This window comes from Orcinus orca, chromosome 6 (genome assembly GCF_937001465.1).
Source record: "Orcinus orca chromosome 6, mOrcOrc1.1, whole genome shotgun sequence".
NCBI classification, from domain to species: Eukaryota; Metazoa; Chordata; class Mammalia; order Artiodactyla; family Delphinidae; genus Orcinus; species Orcinus orca.
In genome coordinates, this window is record NC_064564.1 from 66,591,734 (window position 1) to 66,618,623 (window position 26,890).

The window sequence follows — 26,890 nt, forward strand, 5'->3', positions numbered from 1 at the left end:
CCACACTTTCACTGAATAGAGTTTTGATGGTAAATAGATCACTGGGTAAGCCAAGTGGCGAGAGGCATTCCAGGCAGGGGGAAGCAAAGCACACAGGCAAGAACACAAATGACAGCATGGTGTGTGCTTAGAGAGATGAGCCAAAGACAGTTGGTGTACGGCTGGGATATACAGCTTCAGTCGTGGAGTAGAGGGAGAGAAGGCTGAGGAACCTGCAAGACCGGCTCAGAACGGGATCTGTGGCCACACTGAGTGTAATGCTGCCAAGTGAAGAGGCCAGCGTGGTATTTAGGAAAGTCAGCCAGGGCACTGTGTAGAGAATGGAATGGGCGAGGTAGGAACATTACATCCTAAGTCTTGGGATTATACTGGACTGCCTGCATAGAACACCCAAACAGCAGTGACTTAAATAAACAGTCCAGTTCACTCAGATAGAAGTGGTAGATAGGGGAATGGTGTCAAAATAATGTGGAGCTCTGGTTGTTCACACACAATCTTTCCTAGGCAAGAGGAGCTGAGATGGCAAGAGAAGGAGAAAATGAAGAAGCCCTCAGCCTATCTTCTGCATAAGCAGAATCCCTTTCTGCTCTCTTTCTATAAAATTTGAAATGAGCGTGATCCCAGGGGCTGCGTCCCCAGAAAGGTGCACACCTGGCCTGCCCAGCCCTCAGCTGATGGCAGATCACAGTTCTTCCTAAGTGCTGGTTCTGTCACCTGCTGTCTCAGTTCCTGCAAGCCATCATTTCCAGTCAACATTTTTGTCCATTTTTAATAACCACCAAAGAGCCTCCAGCCACATTGAACTGGCTGCCCAAATCCTCTCTTGATCATTTTGTTACTCCTGCAATGAGTAGGTTTCATAGATTTTGAGTGGTCTGTCCCAATCCTGGTTTTCCCAAAGAGCCTGTTATTTGTCATACACATTTGTACAGAGCAAAGGGCTTCTCAGGATTTGTTTATCATGTTATAGCAGCATGCCCAGTGTACTCTTCTCATGTGACAAGACATCTAAAAGTAAACAGTGCATGGAGGAGAAGCAGCCCCATGGGGCCAATGGTGCACCAGTCTCCTCCTGCTTTCTGCTTTGCCGTCTTTAACCGTGGCTTCCATCCTCCTGGTCACAGTATGGATGCTGATGTTCTCCATTCATTTCTTGTTTCAGTTTCAGGCAAAAGTGAGGGAGAAGAGTGAAGGACAGGTGTACCCCAAACTTAGTCCCATGGCCACCCTCACATGCAAGGGAGTCTGGGAAGACAGGAATTTTAGTTCATTGCCATGCTCGACAAAACTGAGTTTCTGTTAATAATGTTTATTGGATAGACAGACTACAGGGTGTGCCAAAGATTCTCTGGAACCGTCTTCTAATCTGTAAAATGGAACTATCTCACGGATTCATTCACATTGATCGCCTCTGGGAAATCAGTGGTAGAGCCTAGAGACCTCTTTCTGAGGGTTCTGCCCCCATTTTCTGCCCCTCTTCCCTATTCTCTGAGGTTTCTATACTTTCCACTGCTTGCTCCCATTTTCACCCCTCTGGAGTTGCCAGTTGCCAACACAAAGATTTCCATCATCCAAGATCCAGTCATTAGATTTCATTAGAAAATCACCATGAAGCTGTCTCCCCAGCCTGAGCTGTTTGATATCAAGGCAGCAGCGGGGGAAAAGCAGAGCCTTCTCTGCTGGTCCTGGCTCCTGTGGTTCATAAGCTGTCTTTCTCATGATTTAAAGTGTGCCTACAGGCCCTGAAGAAGCAGGCCAGTGAGCTCCCAGACAATAGTAGCATTTTCCCACCTCAGTGCGACAACAAAAGGTTTCCAGACACCAATAGGCCTCCAAGAACAAAACACGTTGTAAATGGCTTGTCCTACCAAACAGCCAAACCATCTTTCAAACTGAAGAAACCTCAGAGCATTGATAAATTAAATGAAATGGAGTGGCAGGTACAAGCTTAACTTCTTCCTCTGTGTTGGCTGTTTATTTAACAGTGATTGTGCAATGGTACTTTCCAGAAGAGCCCTATGGGTTACAGCCATGACTGATCTCATTTGTGGGAGTTTATAGTGTTAAATGTTTAAAGCTTATTTTTTTAAAAGGCAAATTGTAGAGACAGTAAACATACTTCCCTCCCACAGGAAATTTAGTCACATCTGCATATGTGAGGTTGTGAAATAATAAAGCAGTAAGTCTAGAAATTGTATTGCTTAGAACTTAAGCATGTGTCACAACTTTGCCTTGAAATCTCAGGAAGACAAATAAGATTGATAAATCAACAGTGTAATAGTCTTCACTGAGGAAGTTGTGACGTATTCACAAGGGGAATGAGCCAATGAGTGTACTTCACGTTATTCTGATGTTATCAGCGAATATTATCATCAGCGGTCATAATCAGGAATAATTTTTGGTGTCAGCCTTGATGTTATTAATGCTTATATAGTACTGGGGATTGATGATTAGATCCAGGGAAATTCTTAATTACTCTTATATACTTAATTACTACAAAATTATCCCCAGAGCAATTTTACATTGCTAGTACTTGATAAATTCTGACAGTGTGCTAATTCTATAAAACAAAAGTTAAATTTAAGTGTGTATATGAGTACAGTCAGAATTTCAACGTGTTGGGTTTTATGACAGGTGTGTAAGATGGTCATCTTAATCAGAAGAGCTGTTTGATTAATTATGGAAAATTGAACTGTGAATAATATACATATGTGATTAAGCATCTGCACACACACTCACAGATTAAACCCATATATCAGTAAGGATATTAGGGGACTAGATCTAAATCAAGTAATCATCACTAAATTCTAAGTTTCCTTAGGACAGGAATCGTATCTCCTCACAATGTTTGGTACATGGTAATGCTTAATAAAAGTTTATTGAATAAATATGAATTAATAAAAAGGGGAGGAGGAAGAGAGGGATTTTGCCCGTGGTTTCTTAAACTGGTTGGTGGAGCCAGCCGTGGCAAAATTGAGACTTGGAATCAGGTTTTCAGGGCCCGTCTTTTCTCTGGGCACTTCCTCTTATTTTCCTGTTCGTCTCTTTAGATATCCAGTGCTTACCAACTGCCTGGGACCTCTCCCTAGAGGAAATAGGATGATTTAGTGATTCACTTATACATTAAGGTAAATTTAATGCAATACTCCTTCTCATGAGTATTTGCACATCTGGTACTGAGTGTCAAGTAGTGAAATTCTGAGCAGTGGCAGCCCTGTGGAAGAGGTATTTTGAGGCATTCCCAGGGCTCGTAAGTGCAAGTCCCTTGTTTTTGAAAGCACTTTTCAGTTTTCAAAGCATTCCCAGCCACTAGCTTACATACCCCCAAATTGGTCACAGTATCTCAGAAGAGGAGATTTGCAGAAGAGGAGGTTGTGACTTGCCCAAGGTGATAAAGGAAGAGAAACAGTGAGCTGTAGCAAAAGCTGTAGAAAAGTCTGTAGAAAAAGACTTTAGAGTCAGGCAGATCTGAATTGGAATCTTATGAGCAAGTCATTAAATGTCCTGAATCTAAGTTTCCCGACTATTTTATTTTTATTGAAATACAGTTGGTGTACAATATTATGTACACTATTTTCAGGTGTACTGAAATTTGACATTTACATGCATTATGAAATAATCACCACAAGTTTAGTAACCATCTGTCCCCATACAAAGTGATTACAGTATTATTGACCATATTCTTTATGCTGTATATTACATCCCTGGGACTTTTTATATAACTGGAGATTTGTACCTCTTAGTCTGCATCACCTGTTTCACTGACCACCCTCCCCTCTGCAAAGCACCCATTCTCTATATCTGTGAGTCTGTTTTCATTTTGTTTTGATTCTTTGTTTTGTTTTTTAAATTCTGAGTATAATAGGGGGATAGTGATACTTCTCTTTCAGAGTTGGTGTAAGAAAGAGAAAATGCCTGGTCTGCAGGATATGCTCAGTTAATTAGAGCTATTATTATTGTTGTCATTTTTCTACTGTGTACCAGATACTGGGTGTGCTGGATGCTTCCACTTGTATTGTTTAATCCTCACAATAACATTAATAAAAATATTAATATACTCTAGCCTCCCAGGTGAGACTGAGAGTTTAAGCACCTTGCCCCAAGTCACATACCTAGTGAATATCAGAGCTGGTTTTATAAACACAGTCTGACCCCAAAGCTCGCACTCATTCTCCTTCATGATGATGCCTGTAGCTACAGTACTGTAAGAGTTTTTAGTTAGCTTGGGAATTATTTTTGTGTGAAGGTTAAATGTGGAACCATTAAAGATGAGGTTCCTTACAGGGCTAAAATTCTGCTGGCAGTACAGGTACTGTGATTCATGAGACAAAGTGATTTCCCACCAACCACTTGTCTTGTGTATTTTGCATACTGATTGCTGAAAATGTTTGCCTTTTTTTTCCCCTGTGTCAGGCAGTATGGTGCATGTTTACAGTGCCTTTCTTATTAGTCCTCATAACAACCCTATAAAGAAGGCATTGTTTATTCCCATTTTACAGCTGAGGAGTCTGAATCGCTAAAACATTAAGTAACTTGCCCATGATTTCTTAATCTTGAAATGGTAGAGCTGGAAACTACACCCAGGACCATCTGACAACAGTCTATGCTCTTCACCACTGGATTAAGAGCCGTCACGGTCCCTGTAGGGAAGGGATAGCTCACCCTCTGATTGCCCCCAGTGGTGTTACCCCACAGGTGTTACCCCACAGGTTACCCCACAGTGTATTGGTGTGTTTGTGTGTCTCTGTGTGTGTGTGCCCATGTGCATGCACGCACCCACGCTCTCATGTGCCATGTTTGCTCAAGCACACGCCTGCTGGGAGAAACTGTTTGGAAGCCTGATTACTAAATCATCAAACCAGGATTACTGGATTCTTAGCACATTCCTTAAATGCAGTTTTTAAATTATTATTGACTTTTTAAATTAGAAAAAAATCTTTACCTGTTCATTTTTTTAAAGGTACTTAGGGTACTTAACCTTATAAAGAGTTTAAGTTGCTTCCCAGCCTATGTTCACCTTAATTCCACTGCTCAAAGGTAATGATTATTAAGATTGGTGAGTATTCCTTTTAGACTTTTAAAAATGCTTCTGAAAATGAAATATATGCATGTATATGTACATAACATGTGCCCTGTTATAAAGTGGCCTCACATTCTGCATTTTATTTTATGACTTACTTTTTTTTTTAATTAATTAACTTATTTATTTTTGGCTGCATTGGGTCTTCGTTGCTACGCGCAGGCTTTCTATAGTTGTGGCGAGCGGGGACTACTCTTTGTTTCAGTGCGCGCGCTTCTCATTGTGGTGGCTTCTCTCATTGCGGAGCACGGGCTCTAGGTGCGTGGGCTTCAGTAGTTGTGGCACCCAGGCTTAGTAGTTGTGGCTCACGGGCTCTAGAGCACAGATTCAGTAGTTGTGGCTCACGGGCTTAGTTGCTCCATGGCATGTGGAATCTTCCTGGACCAGGGATCAAACCCATGTCCCCAGCGTTGGCAGGCAGATTCTTAATCACTGTGCCACCAGGGAAGTCCCACTTTTTTTTAACTTAACAAAATATATGCTTTTGCTTTCTAGGTCAATGTATGTAAATCAACTCCTTTTTAATTGTATAGGTTAATACTTATGGGAACTTTTCATTTTTTAATCATTCCACTGTTGAAAGACATTTATGTTTTTTCCACTTTTTGCTTTTATTAACAATGCTATATTAAATCTCCTTATGTATATTGTGTGTTTACACAAGTACTCTCACACACATATATATCTCTTTGCATTCTTTCTTTAGGAAATATTTCTGAAAGAGAAATTGCTGGATGGATGGGTATGCACATTTTAAAGCTGGATAGATAATGCCATATATTCCTTCACAAAGTCCGTACCAATTTAGACTCTCACCAACAGTGCATTAGAGCGCTCATTTCCCCACCCTAGATATTGTCAGTCATTTATTATTATTTTTGTTTGTTTTTTAAGTGTTTTGAATTTTTAAAAATTTTTATTTATTTTTATACAGCAGGTTCTTATTACTTATCCGTTTTATACATATTAGTGTATACATGTCAATCCCAGTCTCCCAGTTCATCCCACCACCACCACCACCACCAGCCCCCGTCAGTCATTTTAATACTTGCCAGTTTGTACAGCAAAGTTGTTTTGATTTTTCCTTTGGTTAGTAATGTGACTGAGCATCTTTTAATATTTTTATTGAGCTCTAAAGGTAGTTCAGTTATAATAGGAATTAAGTAACAGGAGCTACTATTTGGGTATCTATATTATTTATTAAGTAGTTCACTTGCTCTTTCACCTGCCAGTCAGGTTGTGTCATTGGCAGCATGACAGTTTGTTTTCTTAATTGGAACTCAAAAATTTATTGAAGAGGAGGAAAAGATCCAGAAAATTTCTGTTTCATTGACTACTGTGACTTCTCTGTCAGTTAACTTAAAAACTATAGAGGGGCTTCCTGGGTGGCGCAGTGGTTGAGAGTCCGCCTGCCGATGCAGGGGACACGGGTTCGTGCCCCGGTCCGGGAAGATCCCACGTGCCGCGGAGTGGCTGGGCCCGTGAGCCATGGCCGCTGAGCCTGCGCGTCCGGAGCCTGTGCCCCGCAGCAGGAGAGGCCACAACAGTGAGAGGCCCGCGTACCACAAAAAAAAAAAAAAAAAAAAAAAAAAACACACTATAGAAAAGCATTTAATGAACGTTATTACAGATTTAGTGCTTTTTCATTCTTTGGGGGAAGCAATGACATTTTTTCCAGAAGCAAATGTTTTGTCTTATATCTGAAACTCATGAAGTTTAGCCTCTAATGAATAGAGATCTTAAAATCAAGTTAAATATTGTCTTATAAGTCTATTTTAGGGGCTGTGCATTTGAACTCTTCAGGTCTGAACATACTAATGGCAATCCGTGTCTTGTAATTCTTGTATTTTTAGTTGCAGTTTTCCTTGTAAATATGATAAGCAACTCATCGTTTAGAAGAAAAAATATGAATAGCTGTGGTTGGAGTTTCCTTAAAGGGAAAACACACACACACATTAGAAACATCTTGTTACTGGTAGCAAGGCCACTAATAAAACAGAACAACAACAATAAAACACTAGAATTGGCTTGATCTGTGCCCATTCAGGTCATCTGGGCTCAGACCGTGTTGCAAAACAGTCCTAGTTCCCTTAGAATTTCTAGTTGATTTACTTACAATTGTGAGTGCTCTTTCTCATTACAGAAATTTTTGCTTTCTAACCAGACTGCTCTGGCTAAACTCTATTTCGTTCTTTTGTAAGGGCTTTGAGAACTAGACCTTAAAGATGCAAGTCTGTTGAAGTAAAAACATTCAGGCATTTTTCTAGATCATTTAAGTGTAACGGCCAGCCGCTCCTCTCCTACATTCCTCCGCAAACCCAATCTCATATCACACATCCCTTTACTTCAGATTCTTAAATCCTGTCATCAGAATGGCCGAATGATTCAGGGGATCTGAATTAGCCAAATATTTACCCCAAGGTTGTTTGTGTCTGTGGATCTGGGCTGATGTAGGGTTTTTATCAATACCATTGAGGTCAGTGATAGAACATACATTTATATTGCAATATATGTTTTATAAATTACTCTTAGGTACAAGATCATTATCGTTGCCTGGTAGCTATAAAGAAACTGCTCGATAAAATATTTGTTGGGTGAATACCTGGATCCTCATTATAACTTTATGAAGAGAGTAGGAAATATATTTCTGCTCCTATTTAGAGATGAAACTCAGATTAGAAACTCAGAAACTCCTTGACCTTGGGATGGTTTCCTAAAAGAGTGCAAAGTGTTCTGTGGATGAGTTGAGCCACTTAATTCTCCTGCCCACTCTTGTTCCTCTTCAGGTTCAGTGGCCTCCTGGCATCCAGCAGAAAATGGTGGCTTGGAGCAGCAAAACTCTCCAGGTCATCTTGACAGGGGCAATTGTATTTCCATTGTCTTTGTTTCTTCCTCCATTAAAAGAAAATTTCAGTGTTAGAAAGGGAAGTCACTTTATTTTTCTGAAACTCCTGATAGGCTATTATGTACAAAGTTCATAGATCAAAATCTTTGAGCTCAGTTGTGGTTCCTCTTACCATCAGTATCTTCACCAAAGGCTCTATGTGTAAGTATCACTCACTCATCCATTTATTCATTCTCAAATATTCAGCTCCTATTATGTGCCAGGTCCTGTTTGGCGTGCTAAAGCTACATCAATAGAGAAAATAGAAGTCCCTGCCTGTCGTGAGCTTATATGTAAGGAATGGTTCTTGGCAAGCAAAACCTTTGAACTCAACCGTGAGACAGTATTCTTCATGGTCCATATGTAGGCAAGGAATCATGTCATCTATTTAATCCCTGTAGTACATGGCACATTTGAGATGCCTAATACATACTTTAAAATCGAGAGTTTGGTGGGCAGTGGGATGAGAGTAAGCAGAAAAGGAAAGACCCTGTAGACTAGACATACTCATCAGAGTGTGACCCCCAGGTGGTAGTGGGAAGAAGGCTGTCTAGCTGGAGGGGCGGAGCAGAGGATGGCAGATCATAAATTGAGTTATCCACGTTAGGAGTCAGTGTCCCCAAGGTTTGACAAGATGAAAAGGCAAGTTTCCTGGTAGCCAGATGGAAAGGAGTGACAGGAATTTGGGGATCCAATGACATACATCAGGTTTTACAAATGCAGAGTCCGCTCTGCTTTCTTAAACCCACCTATATAGATTTCTTTTACTTCAAGCCCAGATTTCATCTCACTATAATATTCTGGACAGCAGATTTGGGGGAAGCTTCACAGTATGTAACAGGGACTTAGCTGTGAGGCAGAGGTTCAGCAGGAGAAACAGTCAAGCCATTGGTGCAAGTGTGAGCTGGTGCCCACTCTTAGCGAGATTAGAATGCTGGAAAGTTGTACAGGCATAGACTTGGATTCAGGGAAACAAGAAATCACCTAGTTAGTGGAGCGGATATAACATGGGAGTTTGGTTACAGCTAGACAGCAGAAGTCTAGGCCACAAGATCAGTGTGGGACCAACAGTAAGCCCAGAACTTCTGAGTCACTCAACTGAGGTCCCGTGATTGCACCTTGCCCAAGAAGAGAATGGTACTGGGGTGGGGAGGGAGATCATCCTGATCTATGTCTGTAATCTAAAGTCACTTTGGGACAGTCATCATTGCTTTATCCCCAAGAGCCCCCAGAGTCCAGCAGAAAGGGCTGGGGGTGAGCCCAGGGGGAAGAGATGCCCATACGAAGAGCTCTCCTCCTCCATTTCAAATGAACTCAGAGCTGTTCTGTTTTTTCCTATTGGTATTCCATTTGGAAAACTTGCCAAAGATTGAAAATCATGTAAAGATGTTCTTAGGGCTTCTAAACCTTTAGGGTAAGAAACACCTTGTTAACATGAACACTCCCAGGCCCTTCACCCAGAAATTTGATTCACTGTGTCTGCCCAGGTGGAGCTGATGCTGTGGCCCCCACTTTAACAACCCCAGGCCTAGACCCTAAGTGTAGGACTTAGTGCCACCTCACCGTGCTTCCCCAATCAGAGATAATCCAAAGGAAGCAATTGGCCAGTGACTGAGGGAATACTTTCCAGCTTCCTTCTCCCTTTACCTTCCGGGGAAGTTCTGTAAATGCAGCACAACCTAAAAGCTGTAGAGAACCAGGATGGCTCTCAGAGGAGGCTGCAGCGTTTCATGTTAATGTCACTTTTAGTCTCTATCTGGAATCCTCTTCTCTGCCAGACCTTTCTTACAGCAAAGCTTGCTTGGAAGGACAAGGACAGATAGAATTAAATCTTCATTCTCTGCCGTGCTTTCCTTGTTCTGTTTTTGGCTCAAGTACTCCTGAGTCAAAGGGTTGCTTGTGAACTTTATGCAACAGAGCTTGACACAACCGAAGGTAAATTTACCTTTGTACTCAGAGAATGTAGGATGATAAGTAACACCAGGCTTATAATGAGACAGTAGGGGCTGGAATTTTCAGTGTGTTTTACTGTATGCAAAATATTTTCACACTTATTATTTCATTTGATCCTTGTAGCCACCTAGGAGGGTTATATACACCAGCAACAGAGTAACCCCCTCTCATAGAGAAATCCCCACCTCATTCCTTTCAACCTTGACCCATGGCCAAAGTGTTTACTTCACACACCCATCAGACTAAGAATGTCCAACTCCTCCACCCTTCATTCTGGGCTTTATATGTATCCAGGATTTTTGAGTCGTAGGCGGGTGATGGAGTACAGGAGGCAAATCATGGGCAACTGGGCACTGAGTCTCTTTCCGTTTGCTCCCTGTGCTTCTCCCCCTCCCTATCATGAGGATCATGCTGCCACAGTAGTATTATTTTCCCCCTTTTATCAATAGGGACTCATAGGCTCAGAGAGGCTATGGTTTCCTCAAGGCCACACAGCCAGTAAATGGCAAAGCTGGCTTTAATATCCATCCTAAGAATCTTTGGGTCTTCTGGTTTTGAGCATCTCTGTTTTATATAATTGCCATATGCGCATTGTCATTATGAGGATGCACTGAACCATTGTACTGTAACTGTACATACCCACACACGGCAATTACTGAGACACATCGCAATTAGTTTACTTCGGCAGCTTATCATTCTGAGAATTTGGAAGCCGTAGGCCACCACGCATTAGTGTTTTGGTTGGGTTGAAGATATTTTAGTGAAAATCGATTACATCTTTTAACCAAAAGGGTTTTATACATGCCTTCCTTCTCACTCTGCTTTCTCCCACTTCCTTTTTGCCCTTTTCAGCAAAATGCTCTGCCCACTCTCATCCCCTTATTTGAAACTTTGCAGACATCAGTAGCAGACCATCTACCTCTTCCCCTACCCCAGGTATACAACTTGGACAGCGAGTGTGGCTCACAGTAATAAATGCTGTTAGCAGCTTGCTTCAGACCAGGTGAGGTTCTGTGAGGTGCACTAGCAGAAGAGAGCACCCAGAGTGTGCAGAATGCATCCCTCTGTGGCCTGTAGGCTAGTGGTAGAAGCTGTAGATGAAAATGGCCCCACTTCTTGGAACCAGGTGGACTTGTCTAACTTGAAGCCCACATGCTGCAACCCATCTGACCAGGGTCTAGGGGACCAGGAGGTTGCTCCACTGGTCAGCTTTCCAACCACTGTAACCTGGTTCCTTCAAAAGGAATGTGCCAAATGGAATGTTCAGGGTTATTATTTCCATTATTTTCCTTTTTCTTAGTACAGTAGTTACTTAAATGTCAGTCTTAAATAGCTCGAGTGCTTTGCAAGCTGGTTTAGTTCTCAGCCCGAAGAAAAATCTGTCTTGCTAACACAGTCTGTGAGCTGTTCCTGTAGCTTCCCCATTTATAGACTCCATATTAAAATGAAGAGTCGGTTTCTCCATCACTTCCAGGGAGGAAGCTTAGTAGAGTTCTGACTACATGAAGACCTGACTGAGGTTGTTGGCCAAGACCAGGAGCTAAGGGGAAAAATGACAACCAGACTGTGGAGGCTTCACTTCCAAGATCAGCATCATTTTATACCTAAGGGTGGTGGGTTATGAGAGATAAATTGCTTAAGAATTGCATGTGCATTATACAGAATCTACAAATACAGCTAAGCTTATTTCATGGTAGTAATAATTGCTACTATTTACTGAGGGCCTACTACATGCTGGGGAATGCACTAGATGCTTTTATAAATGCTCTCATGTATAATGTTTTCCACAACCCTATAAAATAGATATTATTTTAAAAGAAAATGAGGCTCAAGAAGGAAAATAATTTATGCAAAGACACACAGTTGGTTAATGGGTTATCCAGGCTTTGAACCCAGATCCAGGTAGTTCATGCAATGGATAGAAATAAAATAGTGACTAAATCAGAAAATTGGCCAAGAGAAATTTCTGAAATGTCTCTGTTTCTACTCTTCAGGGTTTTTCGAAATTTTCAGTGTTTAGGTAATTTCATCAATTTTGTTAATTAATTCAATGCTTTTCTCCCTAATGAAAATGTATGTACTTCATGAAATGTTGATCCAGTCTGAGTAACTTTGCCTATAATCTGGCAGTGAGAGACCTCAACAAAAATGGCAAGATTTTGTTTGAAATGATTTGTCTGTGAGCTTAAGCCCTAATAGTCTCTATGAACTGTTACCAAACAGACCAGAGTTTGAGTCCTAGTTCTGAAACTTGGTAACTATGAGGATTTAGGTAAGTTATTTGAACTTTTTTGTTTCCTTGTCTGTAAACTGGGGACAATATTACTTAACTCAAAAGTTGATGTAACTTAAAAAGAATGAAATATTGCCATTTGCAGCAACATGGATGAACCGAGAGAATATTATACTTAGTAAAGTAAATCAGACAGACATATTTTATGATATCACTTATATGTGGAATCTAAAAAATAATACAAATGAATCTATATACAAAACAAAAATAGACTCACAGACATAGAAAACATACTTATGGTTACCAAAGGGAAAGGTGGGGGGCAGGTAAATTAGGAATATGGGATTAACAGATACAAACTGCTATACATAAAATAAACAACAAGGATTTCCCGTATAGCACAGGGAACTATATTCAATATCTTGTAATAACCTATAATGGAAAATAATCTGAAAAAAATATATATATCTGAATCATTTTGCTGTATACCTAAAATTAACACAATATCATAAATCAACTATATTTCAGTTTTTTAAAAAGTTGTAAAAATGAAGATTTTCTATTTAAAACACCTAAGATCATGCCTATCTCAGAGCAAATAAATATTAGTTCCTCTCCTTCCTTCTGAAAGAATTCTCTGAGGGGTTGGTGTAACACTAATCAAAATGTCTATAAAAATGCCAAAGCAAAGGAACTGCAAATGAGAAAACTCTGGACTTAGTAGAAAAGTATATGATGACTGTTTTAGCTCTGTTCCCCATTTGTTTTAAGATAAAGGCTAGATCCATGAATAATTGCAAATAGCTGGATGTTTTTAAATATTAAAATGAGTTTATGAATTTTCCACTTTTCTCTTATTTGCACAATAACATATAACCATAGTATTGGTTTAAAGGCATGTGATTCAACTTCCATCTCTTTGTCTATAAAATGAGAACATTTGTTTGAATCACCTACTTATAAGACAGGTATATCAGAGGCTGCCTAAGAAGGAGTTTTTTTAAGTTTTTAAAAAAGGTACCATGTGAGTAATAAGTGTATGATTCCCTGGGCCTTTCTCTGAGTAAAGTTGGAGGTCATTAAATCATGCTGAGAAGATGTGATGCCAGAGATCATATTCTTAGAGCCTTTAAGAGCTTTACCAGAGACTTACCTATTTTTTTCTCTTTTCTGCTCATTGGCTTGTATCATGGATTGCAGAAGGTATTTAAAGGGGGGGAGTGCAAGGGTCCCCAGAGAGTACAAGGGAACGCACAAAGAGCCATAAGAGTGTTGGAGAAGAAGAAATAAGGGTAGCGAAAGGGAGTAGGCCATGCATCTTCTTTCTGAGTCCCTGTCCCTGGAACTCTCTGATTTGAGCCCTCTCGTTCATCACTTAGGCTTATCCATGCCCCTGCACATGCAGCAATCATGACTGAGGCCCAAAACTCTACAATTCCTAAAGTAACCCACAAAATTATAGTCTCTGTGGAAAAATGGTTAAGAGTTGTAAAGCTCATAAACATACATCCCTGCTTCCACTTGGCTAGCAAACAGCTGTACCACCAAAAAGCTGAGCACTGCCAGCTCTGCCTCTGTCACTGACATCTGCTTATTCTCCTACCCAGGCACGAATTGATCAGTACCACTGACAAAAAAAAAAAAACCCACTCTGCCAGGGCTGGTCCTCAGCAGAGCTATGGGATGACCTCCTAATTATATCTACCCTCACCAGACAGGGCCAAACAAAAGGGACCATAATCACTACTCTTTTTTAAAAGTTTTGGGAGTGCCCAAACTTCTTTCTTATTTGAGCTTTTTCCTCTTCCTATCTTGAATGCAGTCTAGAGAAAAGAGTTGCATCTCTATATATTCCTTAAAGAAAATTTCCTTTTTATTGTCACATATAATATTAAATTGTATTACTTGATTTCTCATTTGTATGTTTATCTTTCTTTCTCACTGAAACATAAACTCCAAGAAGGCATGGAGTATGTTTTATGCACCACTGTGTCTCCAGCACTTGAGTAAGTGCTTAGCATATAGTTGTTGACTAAATGAAGGCATAAAAGTTGAAATGTTTGTGTTATTAGAAGAATAGGGAAGAAAAGTGAAAAGAAACATTTGTAGAGTGCTGTGTGCAGGCACACGCTCAGCCCTTCACATGGGTCATCTCTTAATCCTCTTTAATCTTTGCAGTTACCTTATGAAGTAGGTACTGTGAACCCCCATTTTATAAAAATACAATAACAAAGGCAAGCACATGCTTAGCCAGTGTTTCTTCTGAAAGGTCAAGGGGACAGATGACTCGTGAGATTCGGGCAGTATCTGAAAACAACAGTGTTTGGCCTGGATACCTAAAATGATACTCTCCGATCACATGGGAATTGAAGGGCTTTCTTGTCTGAAGATATTGAGGGGTCTTGGGAAGCAATTGCTCTCAGCATTGTTTCCAAGGAGCTTCACAAAGGGTCCTGCCCAGCCTGATCAGGCCACACTCTGGTTGAGGAATTAGTTCTGGGGGCCCTTCCTGATGCCTGTGATGGGCTTCACAGGTGGGCTGTCTGCATCTATAAGTTGGCATCATGGTCTGGGCAGAACCTACCGCAGGAAAGGGTCAGTCTTGATTCTGAATGTTGTCCATCCAACTCTTTTCCTGGTGCCCAGAGTTTGGTGGTGGTTCTCAGCCTCACCATAAAGGAGAACAAGAATTTTGTTTTGCAAAGCCATCTGCTATGTATATAAACAAACCCATTAGGGGCACAGCTCCTGACATAGCACCTTGACAAAGTTTAGACTGACGGTGTTCATCTCCACCCATAAGTGTAAGGTAGAGCCTCTGTATTGAACTTTATTTCATCATCAAGTCGTAGGGAAATTGGAGACGTACCTATGCTGTTGCCACTCCCATACACACAGGGAGCTAGGCCCAGAGTCTGCAGGAAAGAAAGTGGGTGATGTGTTTCCTTTTCCTTCTCTTACTTCCAGAAAGGAAAGTGGTTCCTGCAGGAGAACTGAATTGCCCTGGAAGTTTAGCTTAAAACAATGCGCATCAGCCCTCACGAGGGTTGTGAGTTGGGTGACCATTATTTATTTATTGAAGTATTTGTACTCTGGTTCCTTCTACCAAGACTAGAGTGTAAATTTGTAAGGAAAAGATAAATGTAATAAAGAGTCTAATATACTTCTTATCTTGAAGGCCAGGAGTCTAAGAATCATTATCTGGCTTTTATTGAAACTCTTGGTGGGTCATATGTTTGTTCTCTAGGAATTTAATCAGAAACATTACTGAAAGTCTGTTAAACCTGAGAATGCAGATATCCCTAGGGTTGTGCTGTCCAGTACAGTAGCCACAAGCCACATGTGGCCATTTAAATTTGAATTAATTAAAACTAAATATAATGTAGAAGTTGGTTCCTCAGTCGACTAGCCACATCTCAAGTGCTCAGTAGCCACATGCAGCTACTGTATTGGACAGTGAGATGAGGCCATTTCCATCAACACACAAAGTTCTCTTGGACAGCGCTGCCTTAGAGAATACCCTTCCATTACTGTATTTAGTCATGCGCTTCCTTTCTCCTCTAACTTTTTCCACTCCCCTTCCACGTTGGGAAGGAAATCCACACTCAGCTTCATGGGGCTACTTCATCATCATTAAGCAGCAAGAGTAACCATGAACTCCTGATCTAACGGATCATCACAGAGCTGTCAGTGACCCCACATGACAAAGTAAAGAGGAGAGGTTTTTGAGAATGAATTTTAGGGCTTCCCTTGTGGTGCAGTGGTTAAGAATCCGCCTGCCAATGCAGGGGACGCGGGTTCAAGCCCTGGTTCTAGGAAGATCCCACAGGCTGCAGAGCAACTAAGCCCGCGTGCCACAACTACTGAGCCTGCGCTCTAGAACCCTCGAGCCACAACTACTGAGCCCACGTGCCACAACTAGCGAAGCCACATGCCTAAAGCCCGTGCTCTGCAACAAGAGAAGCCACTGCAATGAGAAGCCCGCACACCACAACGAAGAGTAGCCCCCGCTCGCCTCAACCAGAGAAAAGCCCGTGCACAGCAGCAAAGACCCAATGCAACCAAAAAAATAATAACAATAAAATAAATAAATTTATTGGGAAAAAAAGAATGATTTTTAATACTATGTGAGCTCATAGGTAATATTAGGGGAGAAAACAGGATACAAAACAATATGTATAACATTCCAGTTTTGTGTGTATATATCTGGCTATGTCTGAATTGTAGGAATAAAGATAATTTTTCTTTTCTTTGCATATACTATTCTACATTTTCTAGTTGGTACAATTAATTCAAAATATTTTAATAATTAGAAAAACAAGTTTGTTTTTAGAAGGGAAAAATACTTCCCAAAATTGACAAGAGGAGGAATGATTCTCCTTGACCTTCAGGAGCTACAACTTGAGTAAAGTCAGTTTATCTGCAAGTTCCTCTTCTCCTCCATTCTTGGAGGTAAAATAACTTCTAAAATGGGGGAGGGGTGATTTTCTAACTAAATGTGATGACTAATATTTATTGCCAACATAAACTTATGTGTGCATTCTTCTGCTACTATAAGTGTATGTGTTCTTGTTCCAACTGCATTATCAATCCTCAAGGACAAGGTGTTATCTTCTAGTTCTTTGGTCTCTCCAAAAGCACCTTGACCAGTACTCAGTAACTGTCATTGACTGACTGACTGACAGATTGGCTGACCGTGCCATCACTCTTATGTTTTATGCCCACGAAATGTGTTAACATCTTGCTGCGTTTTGCTTTGGGTCCTTGACGTGGTGTTCCTTCCAAACTTACTACATGAAATTCAGCAGCTGGAATACAGGAGCCATTCATCAGAAAATGAATTAGGCTTTCTCTGGTTTTTTGTGTGTGGCAAGATCCTAATGGAATCTTTTAAAATTATGTTAGTTTTATGGAAATAGCAGTGGGAAGAGGCTATGTTAAAGCTCTTTGATTTGAGTGACCACAGTCATCCACACCAGTGTATTTGGCATCTCTAGTAACTGGCTTCTTGAAGGGAGGGATTTAATAAAGAGGATTTTCTTTCCCTGAGTTGGCTGTGAGCGTGGTAAAACATGCTTGTGGGGCCATTCTGGTTTTGACTGTTTCTCGTGCCAGCCAAGAAAGCCACAGGCAGGAACTACAGTTCACTCGGCCCTCTCACTCAGACCCAGATGGACAGGGGAAACTGGGAGATGGAGCTCAGGATGTTGGGTTTACTATTTAACTTCACCGGATGTATTTCATCGCATTATGAACCTTTTGTACTCTTACACTTTACAGCACTCAAATGTAGATTGAAGCCATGTGAAATTCCTGCCATGTCTTCAAAGCAGGGAGAAGACAGGAAAGAGAGAATGAATTGGTTTTCACAAAAGGCCAGTGGAAGTCTCTATCACTGTCCCTGACATACCTGAATGATCAATGTCCCTATGTGGGGAGTTGTGGGAGTCTGTCTTCCTGGAGGGTTAATATTACACTGAGGAATGCTATCAGGGTATATATGAGTGACAAATATGAACAGAGCCAGCATAGGGATATAAATAGCAAATATTGTCTATTTTGTTCAGTGAGGCGACATTACATTCTAATAAACCAACTGTGATGGTTCCTGGTAATGTTTTCCTCCTGATAGTGATGCCGTGATTACATGTGCCTGGCCACTGGGTAGCCAAAGTCAAGATCAGTCCAAGAAACCTCCCAAATGAAACTGCTCATCCCAGGTCTTTCAGCCCACTCCAGTTTGTTGCTGTTGTGAGCCTACATGGGGACGAGTGAAGAAATCAGAATGTGTGTCAATTAGTGAAGGATCTAGGAACCAATATGGGAAAGAGGTATATAGCCCAGGTCCCAAGGGCCAAGAATGTTCCAGAGGATTCCACCTGGGAACTGGAAGTGAGCTACATGCCCACTGCCTTGTCCATTCTTACATTTGGTTATTGTTGAAGGACTTACTTGTTGCCCTTTCGAAAATTTTATTTCTCTTAATAAACATTTTACTTTTGAGAGCTACATTATTGTGATGTAATTTTACTTTTTTATTTTTCTTATTTAGCAAACATATATAAATTGTGTTATTAAAATATATTATATAAATATTAATTATATTCTCCAATTATATTGTATAATATGTAAATATTAACTCAATTTAATCTTCATAATAACTCACTAAGGTATAGGTACTACTTTTTATTTTTTTATTTTTGCGTCCATTGGGTCTTTGTTGCTGTGCGTGGGCTTCTCATTGTGGTGGCCTCTCTTGCTGTGGAGCATAGGCTCTAGGCTAGCAGGCTTCAGTAGTTGTGGCTCACGGGGCTCTAGAGTGCAGGCTCAATAGCTGTAGCGCACAGGCTTAGTTGCTCCGCGGCATGTGGGATCTTCCCGGACCAGGGCTTGAACCCGTGTCCTCTGCATTGGCAGGCGGATTCTCAACCACTGCGCCACCAGGGAAGCCCCTAGGTACTACTTTTAATCCCGTTTTACAAATTAGAAAGCTGAAATACTGCAAGGCTACATAATTCACCAAGACTACACAGTTGGTAAGCAGTTGAGCTAGGATTTGAACCCAGGAAGTCTGGCTCCAAAGTACTTGTCCTTCACTGATACTAAAATTCAGAAAAACATAAAGCCAAAAAAACCCCAAAGACAACTATAAATATGTTGCCTTGCAATCTGTCCTATACATAGTCTTCCACATAACTGAACCCAGTCTCCCTATTCAGTTTTGTATCTTGCTTTATTTTCCAACTGAACCTTATAATGGTCTTTCCACGATGTTAACTCCTTGTAAATACTGTTTTCATGGCTACTTAACATTCCCATCAGGTAAATGTACCACTGTTCAACCGTTCTCTTATGGGTGGCCATTTTTCCTCCTCTGTTGGTTTTCTGTTATGACAGCTAGCACTGTGATGACTACCTCTTGCAGAATTTCTTCTGTTTTTCAGAATACACTTTTAGGATACATTCTTGGAAGAAAAATTCCCCTGTCCAGAAGTATGAACACTTTTAGGTTCTAGATGCAGGTTGTCAAGTGATTTACGGAGGCTTATACTCCTTTGCAATGTCTGCACACTCTGCACAGGTGCCTTTGTCACCAGTCTCAGTCCAGCACCAAGAATGACTTTCAGAAATCTTTGCTTATGTGATAGGTAGAATATGGTATTTTATCATTGTCTTGATTTTTATTGCTTTAACGGCTAGAGAATTGCCAGTTGTCCATATTGGTTGATAAATTATATGCGTATCTGAGTGATCTGTTTGGGTCCTTTGCCCGTCTGCCTACTGAGTCCATGCAGAAGACTTAGGGCGTCAAAAAGAGAAGAGCCAGTAGTTTTCCATTCTTTGTTCTCCTGCCTTGACATGGAATTTCCTTATGTTTTTTCCTAGTCTATACTGCTAACATGAATTTAATCTTCCTCCCAAACCTTATATGGATTTTTCTCTTGATTCTACATAAAGTATACTACTGTTTACTTACAAAGAATGTTATTTTGTTTTCTACTGTGAGTGTACCCTGTTCATATATCTGTATCCATCCTCTGTCTTGTATCATAAGCTCCTAGAGGGCTGGTCTGTGGCTTTGTGAGCAGTTCAGCACACATTCTTTGGTGATATTCCTAGCGACCATAGAACAAGCCTCCTGGCCAAGGGTAGTCTGCCTTGAGAGTACTAATCAGAAATGAGAAGGGTGTGAGCATAATAGGTTGGATGTGTTAGTGTGCCTCAGTTGTACTTAAAGAGAGCTAAAAAGAACCCAACCCAAATAGCACCTTCCCTACCTCTTGATAGGTGACTCCATAAGAAGAAGCAGTTCTAGAGGAGGAAAGCACACAGGACTAGGGCTCCAAAGTCCATGAATTAGTTCTGTATTCACCATCGTGTAATGTTTGTGGAAGGAACACTGAGGGCACTTCCTCTACTAATCCCTTGTTTTTTTCACCAGAAACAGAGTCATGATATCAATAACTGACATTCATAAAGCACTTTCAAATGTTATGTATGGATTTCCTTATCCAATGACTTGCTTAATCTTCACAATCACCCAGTGAAATAGACAGTGACTTTCACATGTTAGAGTTGAGGAAACAGGTACCATGAAATAAGGTATTGAATGAAGATTTCATTATATTTTTAAAACCATATACTCCAGAAAGTAATCTTTTACTTAAATTTATTATGAGACAAGGAGGAAGAGGGAAATGGTAAGGTATCATGGAAGGTGTGGAGAATCATAGAAAAGGACCACATAGGACCCCAAGGGAAAAACTCCATTGAGTAAGAAAAAAATTGAAAAGATAAATGAAACAAGATTAGCAAAATGTTGATTAATTTCAAATATTAAGAAATCTTTCCACATATTTCTTCATTATATTGTTTATTCACTTCCAGTTTTTCTATTTACTGCAAAGATCAGCAATAATAATAGTTAAGTAAATGGTTGCATATCTGACTATGAGATACTATGTACCTATTGAAAATAATGAGGAAGAAAAAATATAAATGTGTATGAATGTATCTGTTGGAAGTACAGATGGATAGATCTATGTTGCATTTTTTAAGGTGAGCATTGTTAAGAGCTTTATTCAGGTTTTTACGAAATGTGGAAAACAGACTATAAAATAAAAGAAGTTAAGGAAGATGCACTTAAAAACTGGTGAGAGGGCATGGGGTAGGAATGTCCCCTGAAGGACGGGCCTTCAGTGTCCAGGACTCTTTGGAGAGTCTAGGGAAGGTGTGAAGCCCTTCAGCTTCAGGTACTAGAGCAAGAAATAAAAAGCCCCTGGAGGTAGAAGAGCTTCTGCTCAGGTAGTACGTTATGGATGGTTGGTCAGAAGGTTTTGTAGGTGGGCTTAAGGGTTAAAGGCATTTTGTCATATGAAGCCAGGCTGAGTGAGGGTCTAGCCAGGTTGAAATGATCTTCGGAACTTGTGCCCTGCAGTAGCTCAATGCCATGCTTGCATTTCAGGATTTTATGGGCAGCTGCAGACATTCTGCCCCCCACATTACCCTGACTCTCAGAGAACCATGCCGCCTAGCAGCTCCTGCAGTGTGGTGCCTTCCTTCGAGGACTGCCTGGTCCCCACATCTATGGGCCAGGCTGGCTTTGACGTTTTCCACAGAGCCTTCTCCGCTCACTCGGGCATTACAGGTGTGTTGGTGTCTGAGACTTAGACACTCGGGCAGACAAGCAGGTGAGATCAGGTGGGTTTCCCTTGACTAGCCTGGACTAGACTTGACCCAGCACATGACCACATCACATCCTGTTCGGTCTGCCCGTGAAATGTCTCTCCTCTTATCTTCCTCTCCAGCCCTTCTCCAGCCCCACTTCCACCACCCTCGTTCAGGTGCCATCATGTCTCTCCCAGACTTAGGCAACAGCCTTCCAACAAGTTCCTTGAGTCAGCTCCTTATCTTTACCATTCTGCCCTCCGAGCTACCGTAACCATTGCCTTCCAAAAATGAAGGATAAAATAAGGTACTTTCCTGTTCAGCTACGTTCAGTAGTTTGTAGTTTCCCAGAGAATAAAGTCAACTGTCCTCAGCAAGGCATTCAAAGCCCCCAGGAGTTGAGCCTGATGGAACTCTCCGGACCTGCGCTCACGTCTCATGTGCCCTCCTCACATGTCTCCCTACATGCTCTGTACCTGAGCTTTGCCAGCACACTTGACCCCACGTGTCCCCTCTCTGTCTTCGCTCCCTCTTTCCCCCTCCTGGAATGTTCTTTCTTTATCTCTCCGTCTGTGAGAATCCCATCCTTTTTTATGGCTCAACCGTAATATCACCTCCTTTTTGAGGCCGCCCTCACTCTTCCCTACAGAACTTCACTTTCATTGCTACTCAGCCCATCTCTTGTGCCAAGTCCTATTTTAGCCACCTGCCTGCACATCAGCCTCTTCCCCCACCTAAGGAGCCCGAGGACGGGGAGACCCGCTGAAGGGCCTGGCCCGGCACCGTTTCCTCCTCAGCCCCAGTCAGCATTTGCTCCCTGCGTGCCCGGCGTCTGCGACAAGGTAGCAGTTGACTTGTGCGCTCTTTCTCTTCCAGTGTGTGATCTACCTTCGGGTTCCTCAAGCCTTTTTGGGGAGTCTCTTCGCAGTGGACCTGAAGACACCACGTTCTTGCAGATCAGCGCTGTGGATTGCTGTCCTAGCCAGCTCTCCTCTGTCTATACTGAAGGCTAAAAGCTCCCCTGGCCTCCACTACCACTGGCATCCAGAGTCTTTTCGTTCCTTGCCACCTTTTCTTCTTATACTTTCACAGACTGTGAGAAAAAGGATGTCAAGCGAATCAGCGGAACCTGCCGAGTCCCAGGTGTGTCTTTGGAGGGCAGGGCTGAATGGTCAGAGCTGGGCTTTGTAGGTGTGTTTGCAGCTGCTCCTTTTTCTCCCTGGGTTTGCCGGTGACCAGCAGGACTCTTTTCAAAGGGAATTCAGAGTCTCACTCTACCGGATACCTGTTACTCCCTGGCTGCCAACCTTCAAAGGACACCAGTGAGATGATGTGCACGTGAAAGTGTAATTTGGGGATTTGCTGAAACTCCAAACAAGGAAGGGCGACCCAAATTGCCAAAAGCACAGTGAACTATCCCACCCAAGAGCCAGGCACAGCAAGGGGAACCCACTTCCAAAGCACAGAGTGGGCTCAGCTCTTGGAGGACCCCGGGTTTCCCAGCGCCGGCCTGCCATCCAGTGAGCTGGCTGCCTCTCTCCTCTTAGATATTCCCACGCTAACCATTTGCTTTCAGTGTTTCTCCAAAAGCAAAATGAGAAAGTTCTGTCAAGCACAGGCCCTTGAGAAGCACTACAGCTTGTTTTATATTCATGCAACCTATCTTAGTTCTTTGATTTTAAAGACTTGTTACTTACGTCTACTTTTTAAAGGAAAACAATGTTTAGAGGTCTGTTCTTTGGATGGAAATAATTATTTTAATGCCCCCAGCTATGTACGTCTTGCCTCCGCTGTGGCTCTGCTTGCCTGCACCCTGCAGCACCTGTGAGCGCCCGGAATGTTAGTGTTGCATTAGCAAAGGCTACCTGAGGGACATGGGGTAGGCCACCCTCTTCCCAGTGCTGCCACAGAGACCCTCGTGGGTTGACTCTTCAGCGGCTCCACCTCGAAGACATTTTTCAAAGGAAAAGGTCACTTGACGGGCTCACCCATGGCCTCCGCTCTGGTGCTCTGCCCAGGGACCTGCTAGAAGCTGTGAGAGCAGGGACACACGGACGTGTGCTCCTGGGTTCTCAGAAAACCAAACTAGAGATGCCTGATGTCTGGCTACTTTGCACAGCCTCTGCTCCCTCCGTTAGGATCTCCCCTCACCTGTCTGTCTGTTGCTCCCTTGCCTTCCTTCTCTCCCTCTTTTTGCATCGCTCTCACCCTCTTCTTGACTGTGGTTCAGACATGCCCACCACCCACCATTGCCTGCTCACCACCTCTGAGCAAGGTCTGGCCAAAGGCAGGTAGAGGGGACAGTTCTGGAAAGGTGGCCAGAAGGAGGCAACCTTTCTGTCTGAAACTCTGTTTTGAGGGCCTGGAATTTACCCAGAGCTCTCGGCCATTTGATCTCAAACCTGAATAGGATGCCGTTTTCTGTGACGCCTTTACCAAGTTATTAAAAGGATCCAGAGTCCTATGACATAGGCTATAAAAATTGCGAAAACCCAAAAACACCTGGTAGATTCTGATATTCCAGTACTCTTGCCTCTCACGATTTCTTTTCTCTCTCTTTAAAAATGTTCTCTGAGGGAAAATGCTATTTGTCAAACTGGGATAATTATAATCTTCAACAAGACAATTAAACAGCTTGGTGTCAGACTTGGGATCCGGTGACAGTTTTTATCCTGACAGACATGTCCTTCCCGTCTGGCCGCACGGTCGGTAGTGTTCTGCCTGATTCCGGACTTCATTCTGACACGAAGTAGAATCAGCCGAATAAAGAACAAAGTGCAGGGTCCGTTCTGACAGTGCACTCAGTCAGTCTAGTTTCTCTGGCCAGTGGGCTCTGATCTGAGGAGAGCCATCATGCAGACATCCGTGTCTGCAAAAGAGACAAGTCATTCACTTTACAAAAATCTGCTCTGCTTTACAAAAGAATTCACGTCAGGCTTTCTTTCCACATGAGTTCTCAGACGGCACACAAAGTCCCACCCCTCTGGCAGGCTTTTTGGGTTGTGTCACTTGGCCTAAACAGGGACCATGTCCTTTGTCACACCCTGCGGAGAAGGGAAAGCTCTGGTATCTTAGAGAGACAATCTATTCATTCTAAATCCTGGAGCCTCTACAGGGAACTCAAAACACATTTCATTTGTGTGATGAGGAGGAAAAAAAATGGAAAGGCAAGGTTGTTACTGCAGCTGATGTTGTCTGCCTGCCTGTGGCTTTTGCTATAATTTCAGGTGAAAACAGGTTAGGAGGACAAAGCCAGAAGCTGAACCTCAGAAACTTTGGCTGGAGGAGATCCTCGTGCACATCTGTAGTCTCCCCGTTGGCCTCGCTGAGGCCCCAGGGAACCAGAGGGTGCCAGACAGCAGCGCACCTGCGGGGCCTCCTTCCCCAGCAGGAATTGGGAGAGGGAACAGGCCCAGTGCAGCCTGCAAGGCTGGGTGCCCCTCACTCCCCTTCCATGTTTCCCCTCAGCTGCAGGTTTGAGCTTAGGGCCCCAGGACAGGACACCTCCAGGTTCCTTGGAGACAACACACGCTGCCCTGAGATTCCAGAATCTCGCCTGACCTTAAAATTTGTTCCTTGCTTGCTTTCACACTACACAAGATTTATATATGCTTTCATCATTATGTTTGTAGCAGTAAAAGTAGAAACTTCAAAAACTCATTTCCTTGCATTTCCTGGTCTTTTTAACTCTTGATATGTAACCATTTTCGTAAACATCTGAAGAGAGATTGTCATTCCCCTTTTTTAAAAGACTGGTGCTTGTGAAAATACAGCGCAAAGCCAATTATCCTATTACATTAAAAAAAAAAAATCAGTATGCCTAGAGACATTTCATTTGCCGCATTGTCTTAATTCCCTAAAGGGACTGCATCAAAATGTAAGCTGTAATTTAGCCTCTGATCAGCTGCTAAATATTATTTAAATATTTACTAGTCCTGTGGGGTATCTCCCATTACCCATGTCTACCCCAAATTATTTAGGTGATTCCAAAATGAACAAAAGGTCTTCAGTCAATCACAGCAAAGTCTCCACTGATAAAACAGAGCTTTGGTGTTGTTCTGTTTTAAAATTAGCAGCTGTCAAGGACATTAGCATACTAGAACAGAGGTAAGTGTTCAACCCCCTATCGAAGAACCTTGCTTCCCAGTTGCCTTGAAGTATTGGGAATAGTGATTGTAAATGTCCAATTTAATTATTTGGTATTTTATTTGACTGTTTTGACCATGTCATTTTATAGCAGCATTTTTAATGGCACTTTTTGTTGGTGGTGTGGAATTTCTGTGGTTACATTTTTTTTTTTTTTTTTTTGCCATGAGTAAAGAAAAAAAAAACACTCATTGGAGAGATGGCGAGTGTAGGAAAGAAGAGATTTATTTTGTACAGACAGCAGAGCATCCTGTGTAATGTTGCTGACATAAAGCACTTTGGGGGGAAAAAGTGGAAATCTGTTTCCCATAAATCACACAGACTCTTGTACATAGTTATATACACTCACGTAGAGAAGTGAACTGCATATATCATGCTGGATATGGGGCTGATTTTACTCTAGGGGCACATCTGGTGCTTATTGTCATAAATCTTTTAAAGAATTAGGTACACTTTTTTCTATTAATATGTATAGTTTTGTGATTTGTCACAGTTATGTTTCATATAATCATAAGTTATTTTGTCTTGTTTCATGAAGTCCTTTTTTTATGTCGAAAGTAAAATGAAGGGATTGTGCACTTGGTACATAATAAAACTGGAAATAGAGGATGCGCCCACCTGCCTGAAATCCTCCTTTAGCATTTCGTTTTAAAACATGATGGCAGCAACCATTTTTTGTTTGTTTGTTTTATTATTTTGTTTAGTTTTACCATCCGCCTCAGTCATATTGGATTGGTAATTATAATTAAAAGCAGATGGGGGTGGGGGAGGGAGTGTCCAAGGCCAGTTTTAAAATGACGCATCGCTTTGGGCCAGAGCTGCAGCCTGGATTTAATTATAGATATGAGGACGAAATGGCAGTAAAAATGAATGTGTCTCTGAATCCTTTACATGTTGGGAGTGTCCATAAATAAAACATGAAGTTTTATTTCATCAGATTTAATTAAAGCTTTTATACATGTTTTATTGGTTATTCTATTAATCTGCTTCAAAAACTGGATAAATGTGTGCTAGGGTTTGGGGTTTATTTGTGCCTTTTCAATGTAGTGCTACATCATGCTTCAGAAATGCCTCTAGTGCATGGTCCTCCAGGTGATGGGGTTTCGGCATGCTGGCCATTGGAGTGGGCCCTTTCTGCCCAGTTTTCCTAAAACCCTGCCAAGAAAGACACAAGCATCAGCTTCCTGTGAACTAATACCGTGACCTTTAAGTCCTCTGATTTCCCAAAGGAGAAAGGGGCAGTTATCATTTCCCTGATTCCTTGTCCTGTCTGATCGGCTCCTTTCCTCAGCTCCATCCTTAGGGGACAGGGAAGGGGAAAGGGTTGTCAGGACATTCACACATCTGACTGCCCCGTGAGCCAAGCACAGCACTCTAAATAAAAGACATCATATTATCTCAAGGATTATTCTTAGAAAATGGACAG

General features: G+C 41.9%; 1 protein-coding gene across 1 annotated transcript in view; it reads left to right on the top strand.

Moving 5' to 3' along the window:
• Positions 1–24,398, top strand: part of GLIS3 (GLIS family zinc finger 3) — a 375,244-nt gene extending 350,846 nt beyond the window's left edge. Inside the window, exons 9-10 of the mRNA XM_049711314.1 lie at positions 21,116–21,298; positions 22,195–24,398. Of these exons, the coding sequence (XP_049567271.1) occupies positions 21,116–21,298; positions 22,195–22,331 (320 nt within the window). The 3' untranslated portion in view covers positions 22,332–24,398. The remainder of the gene's footprint in view (positions 1–21,115; positions 21,299–22,194) is intronic.
• Positions 24,399–26,890: the final 2,492 nt, after the last annotated feature.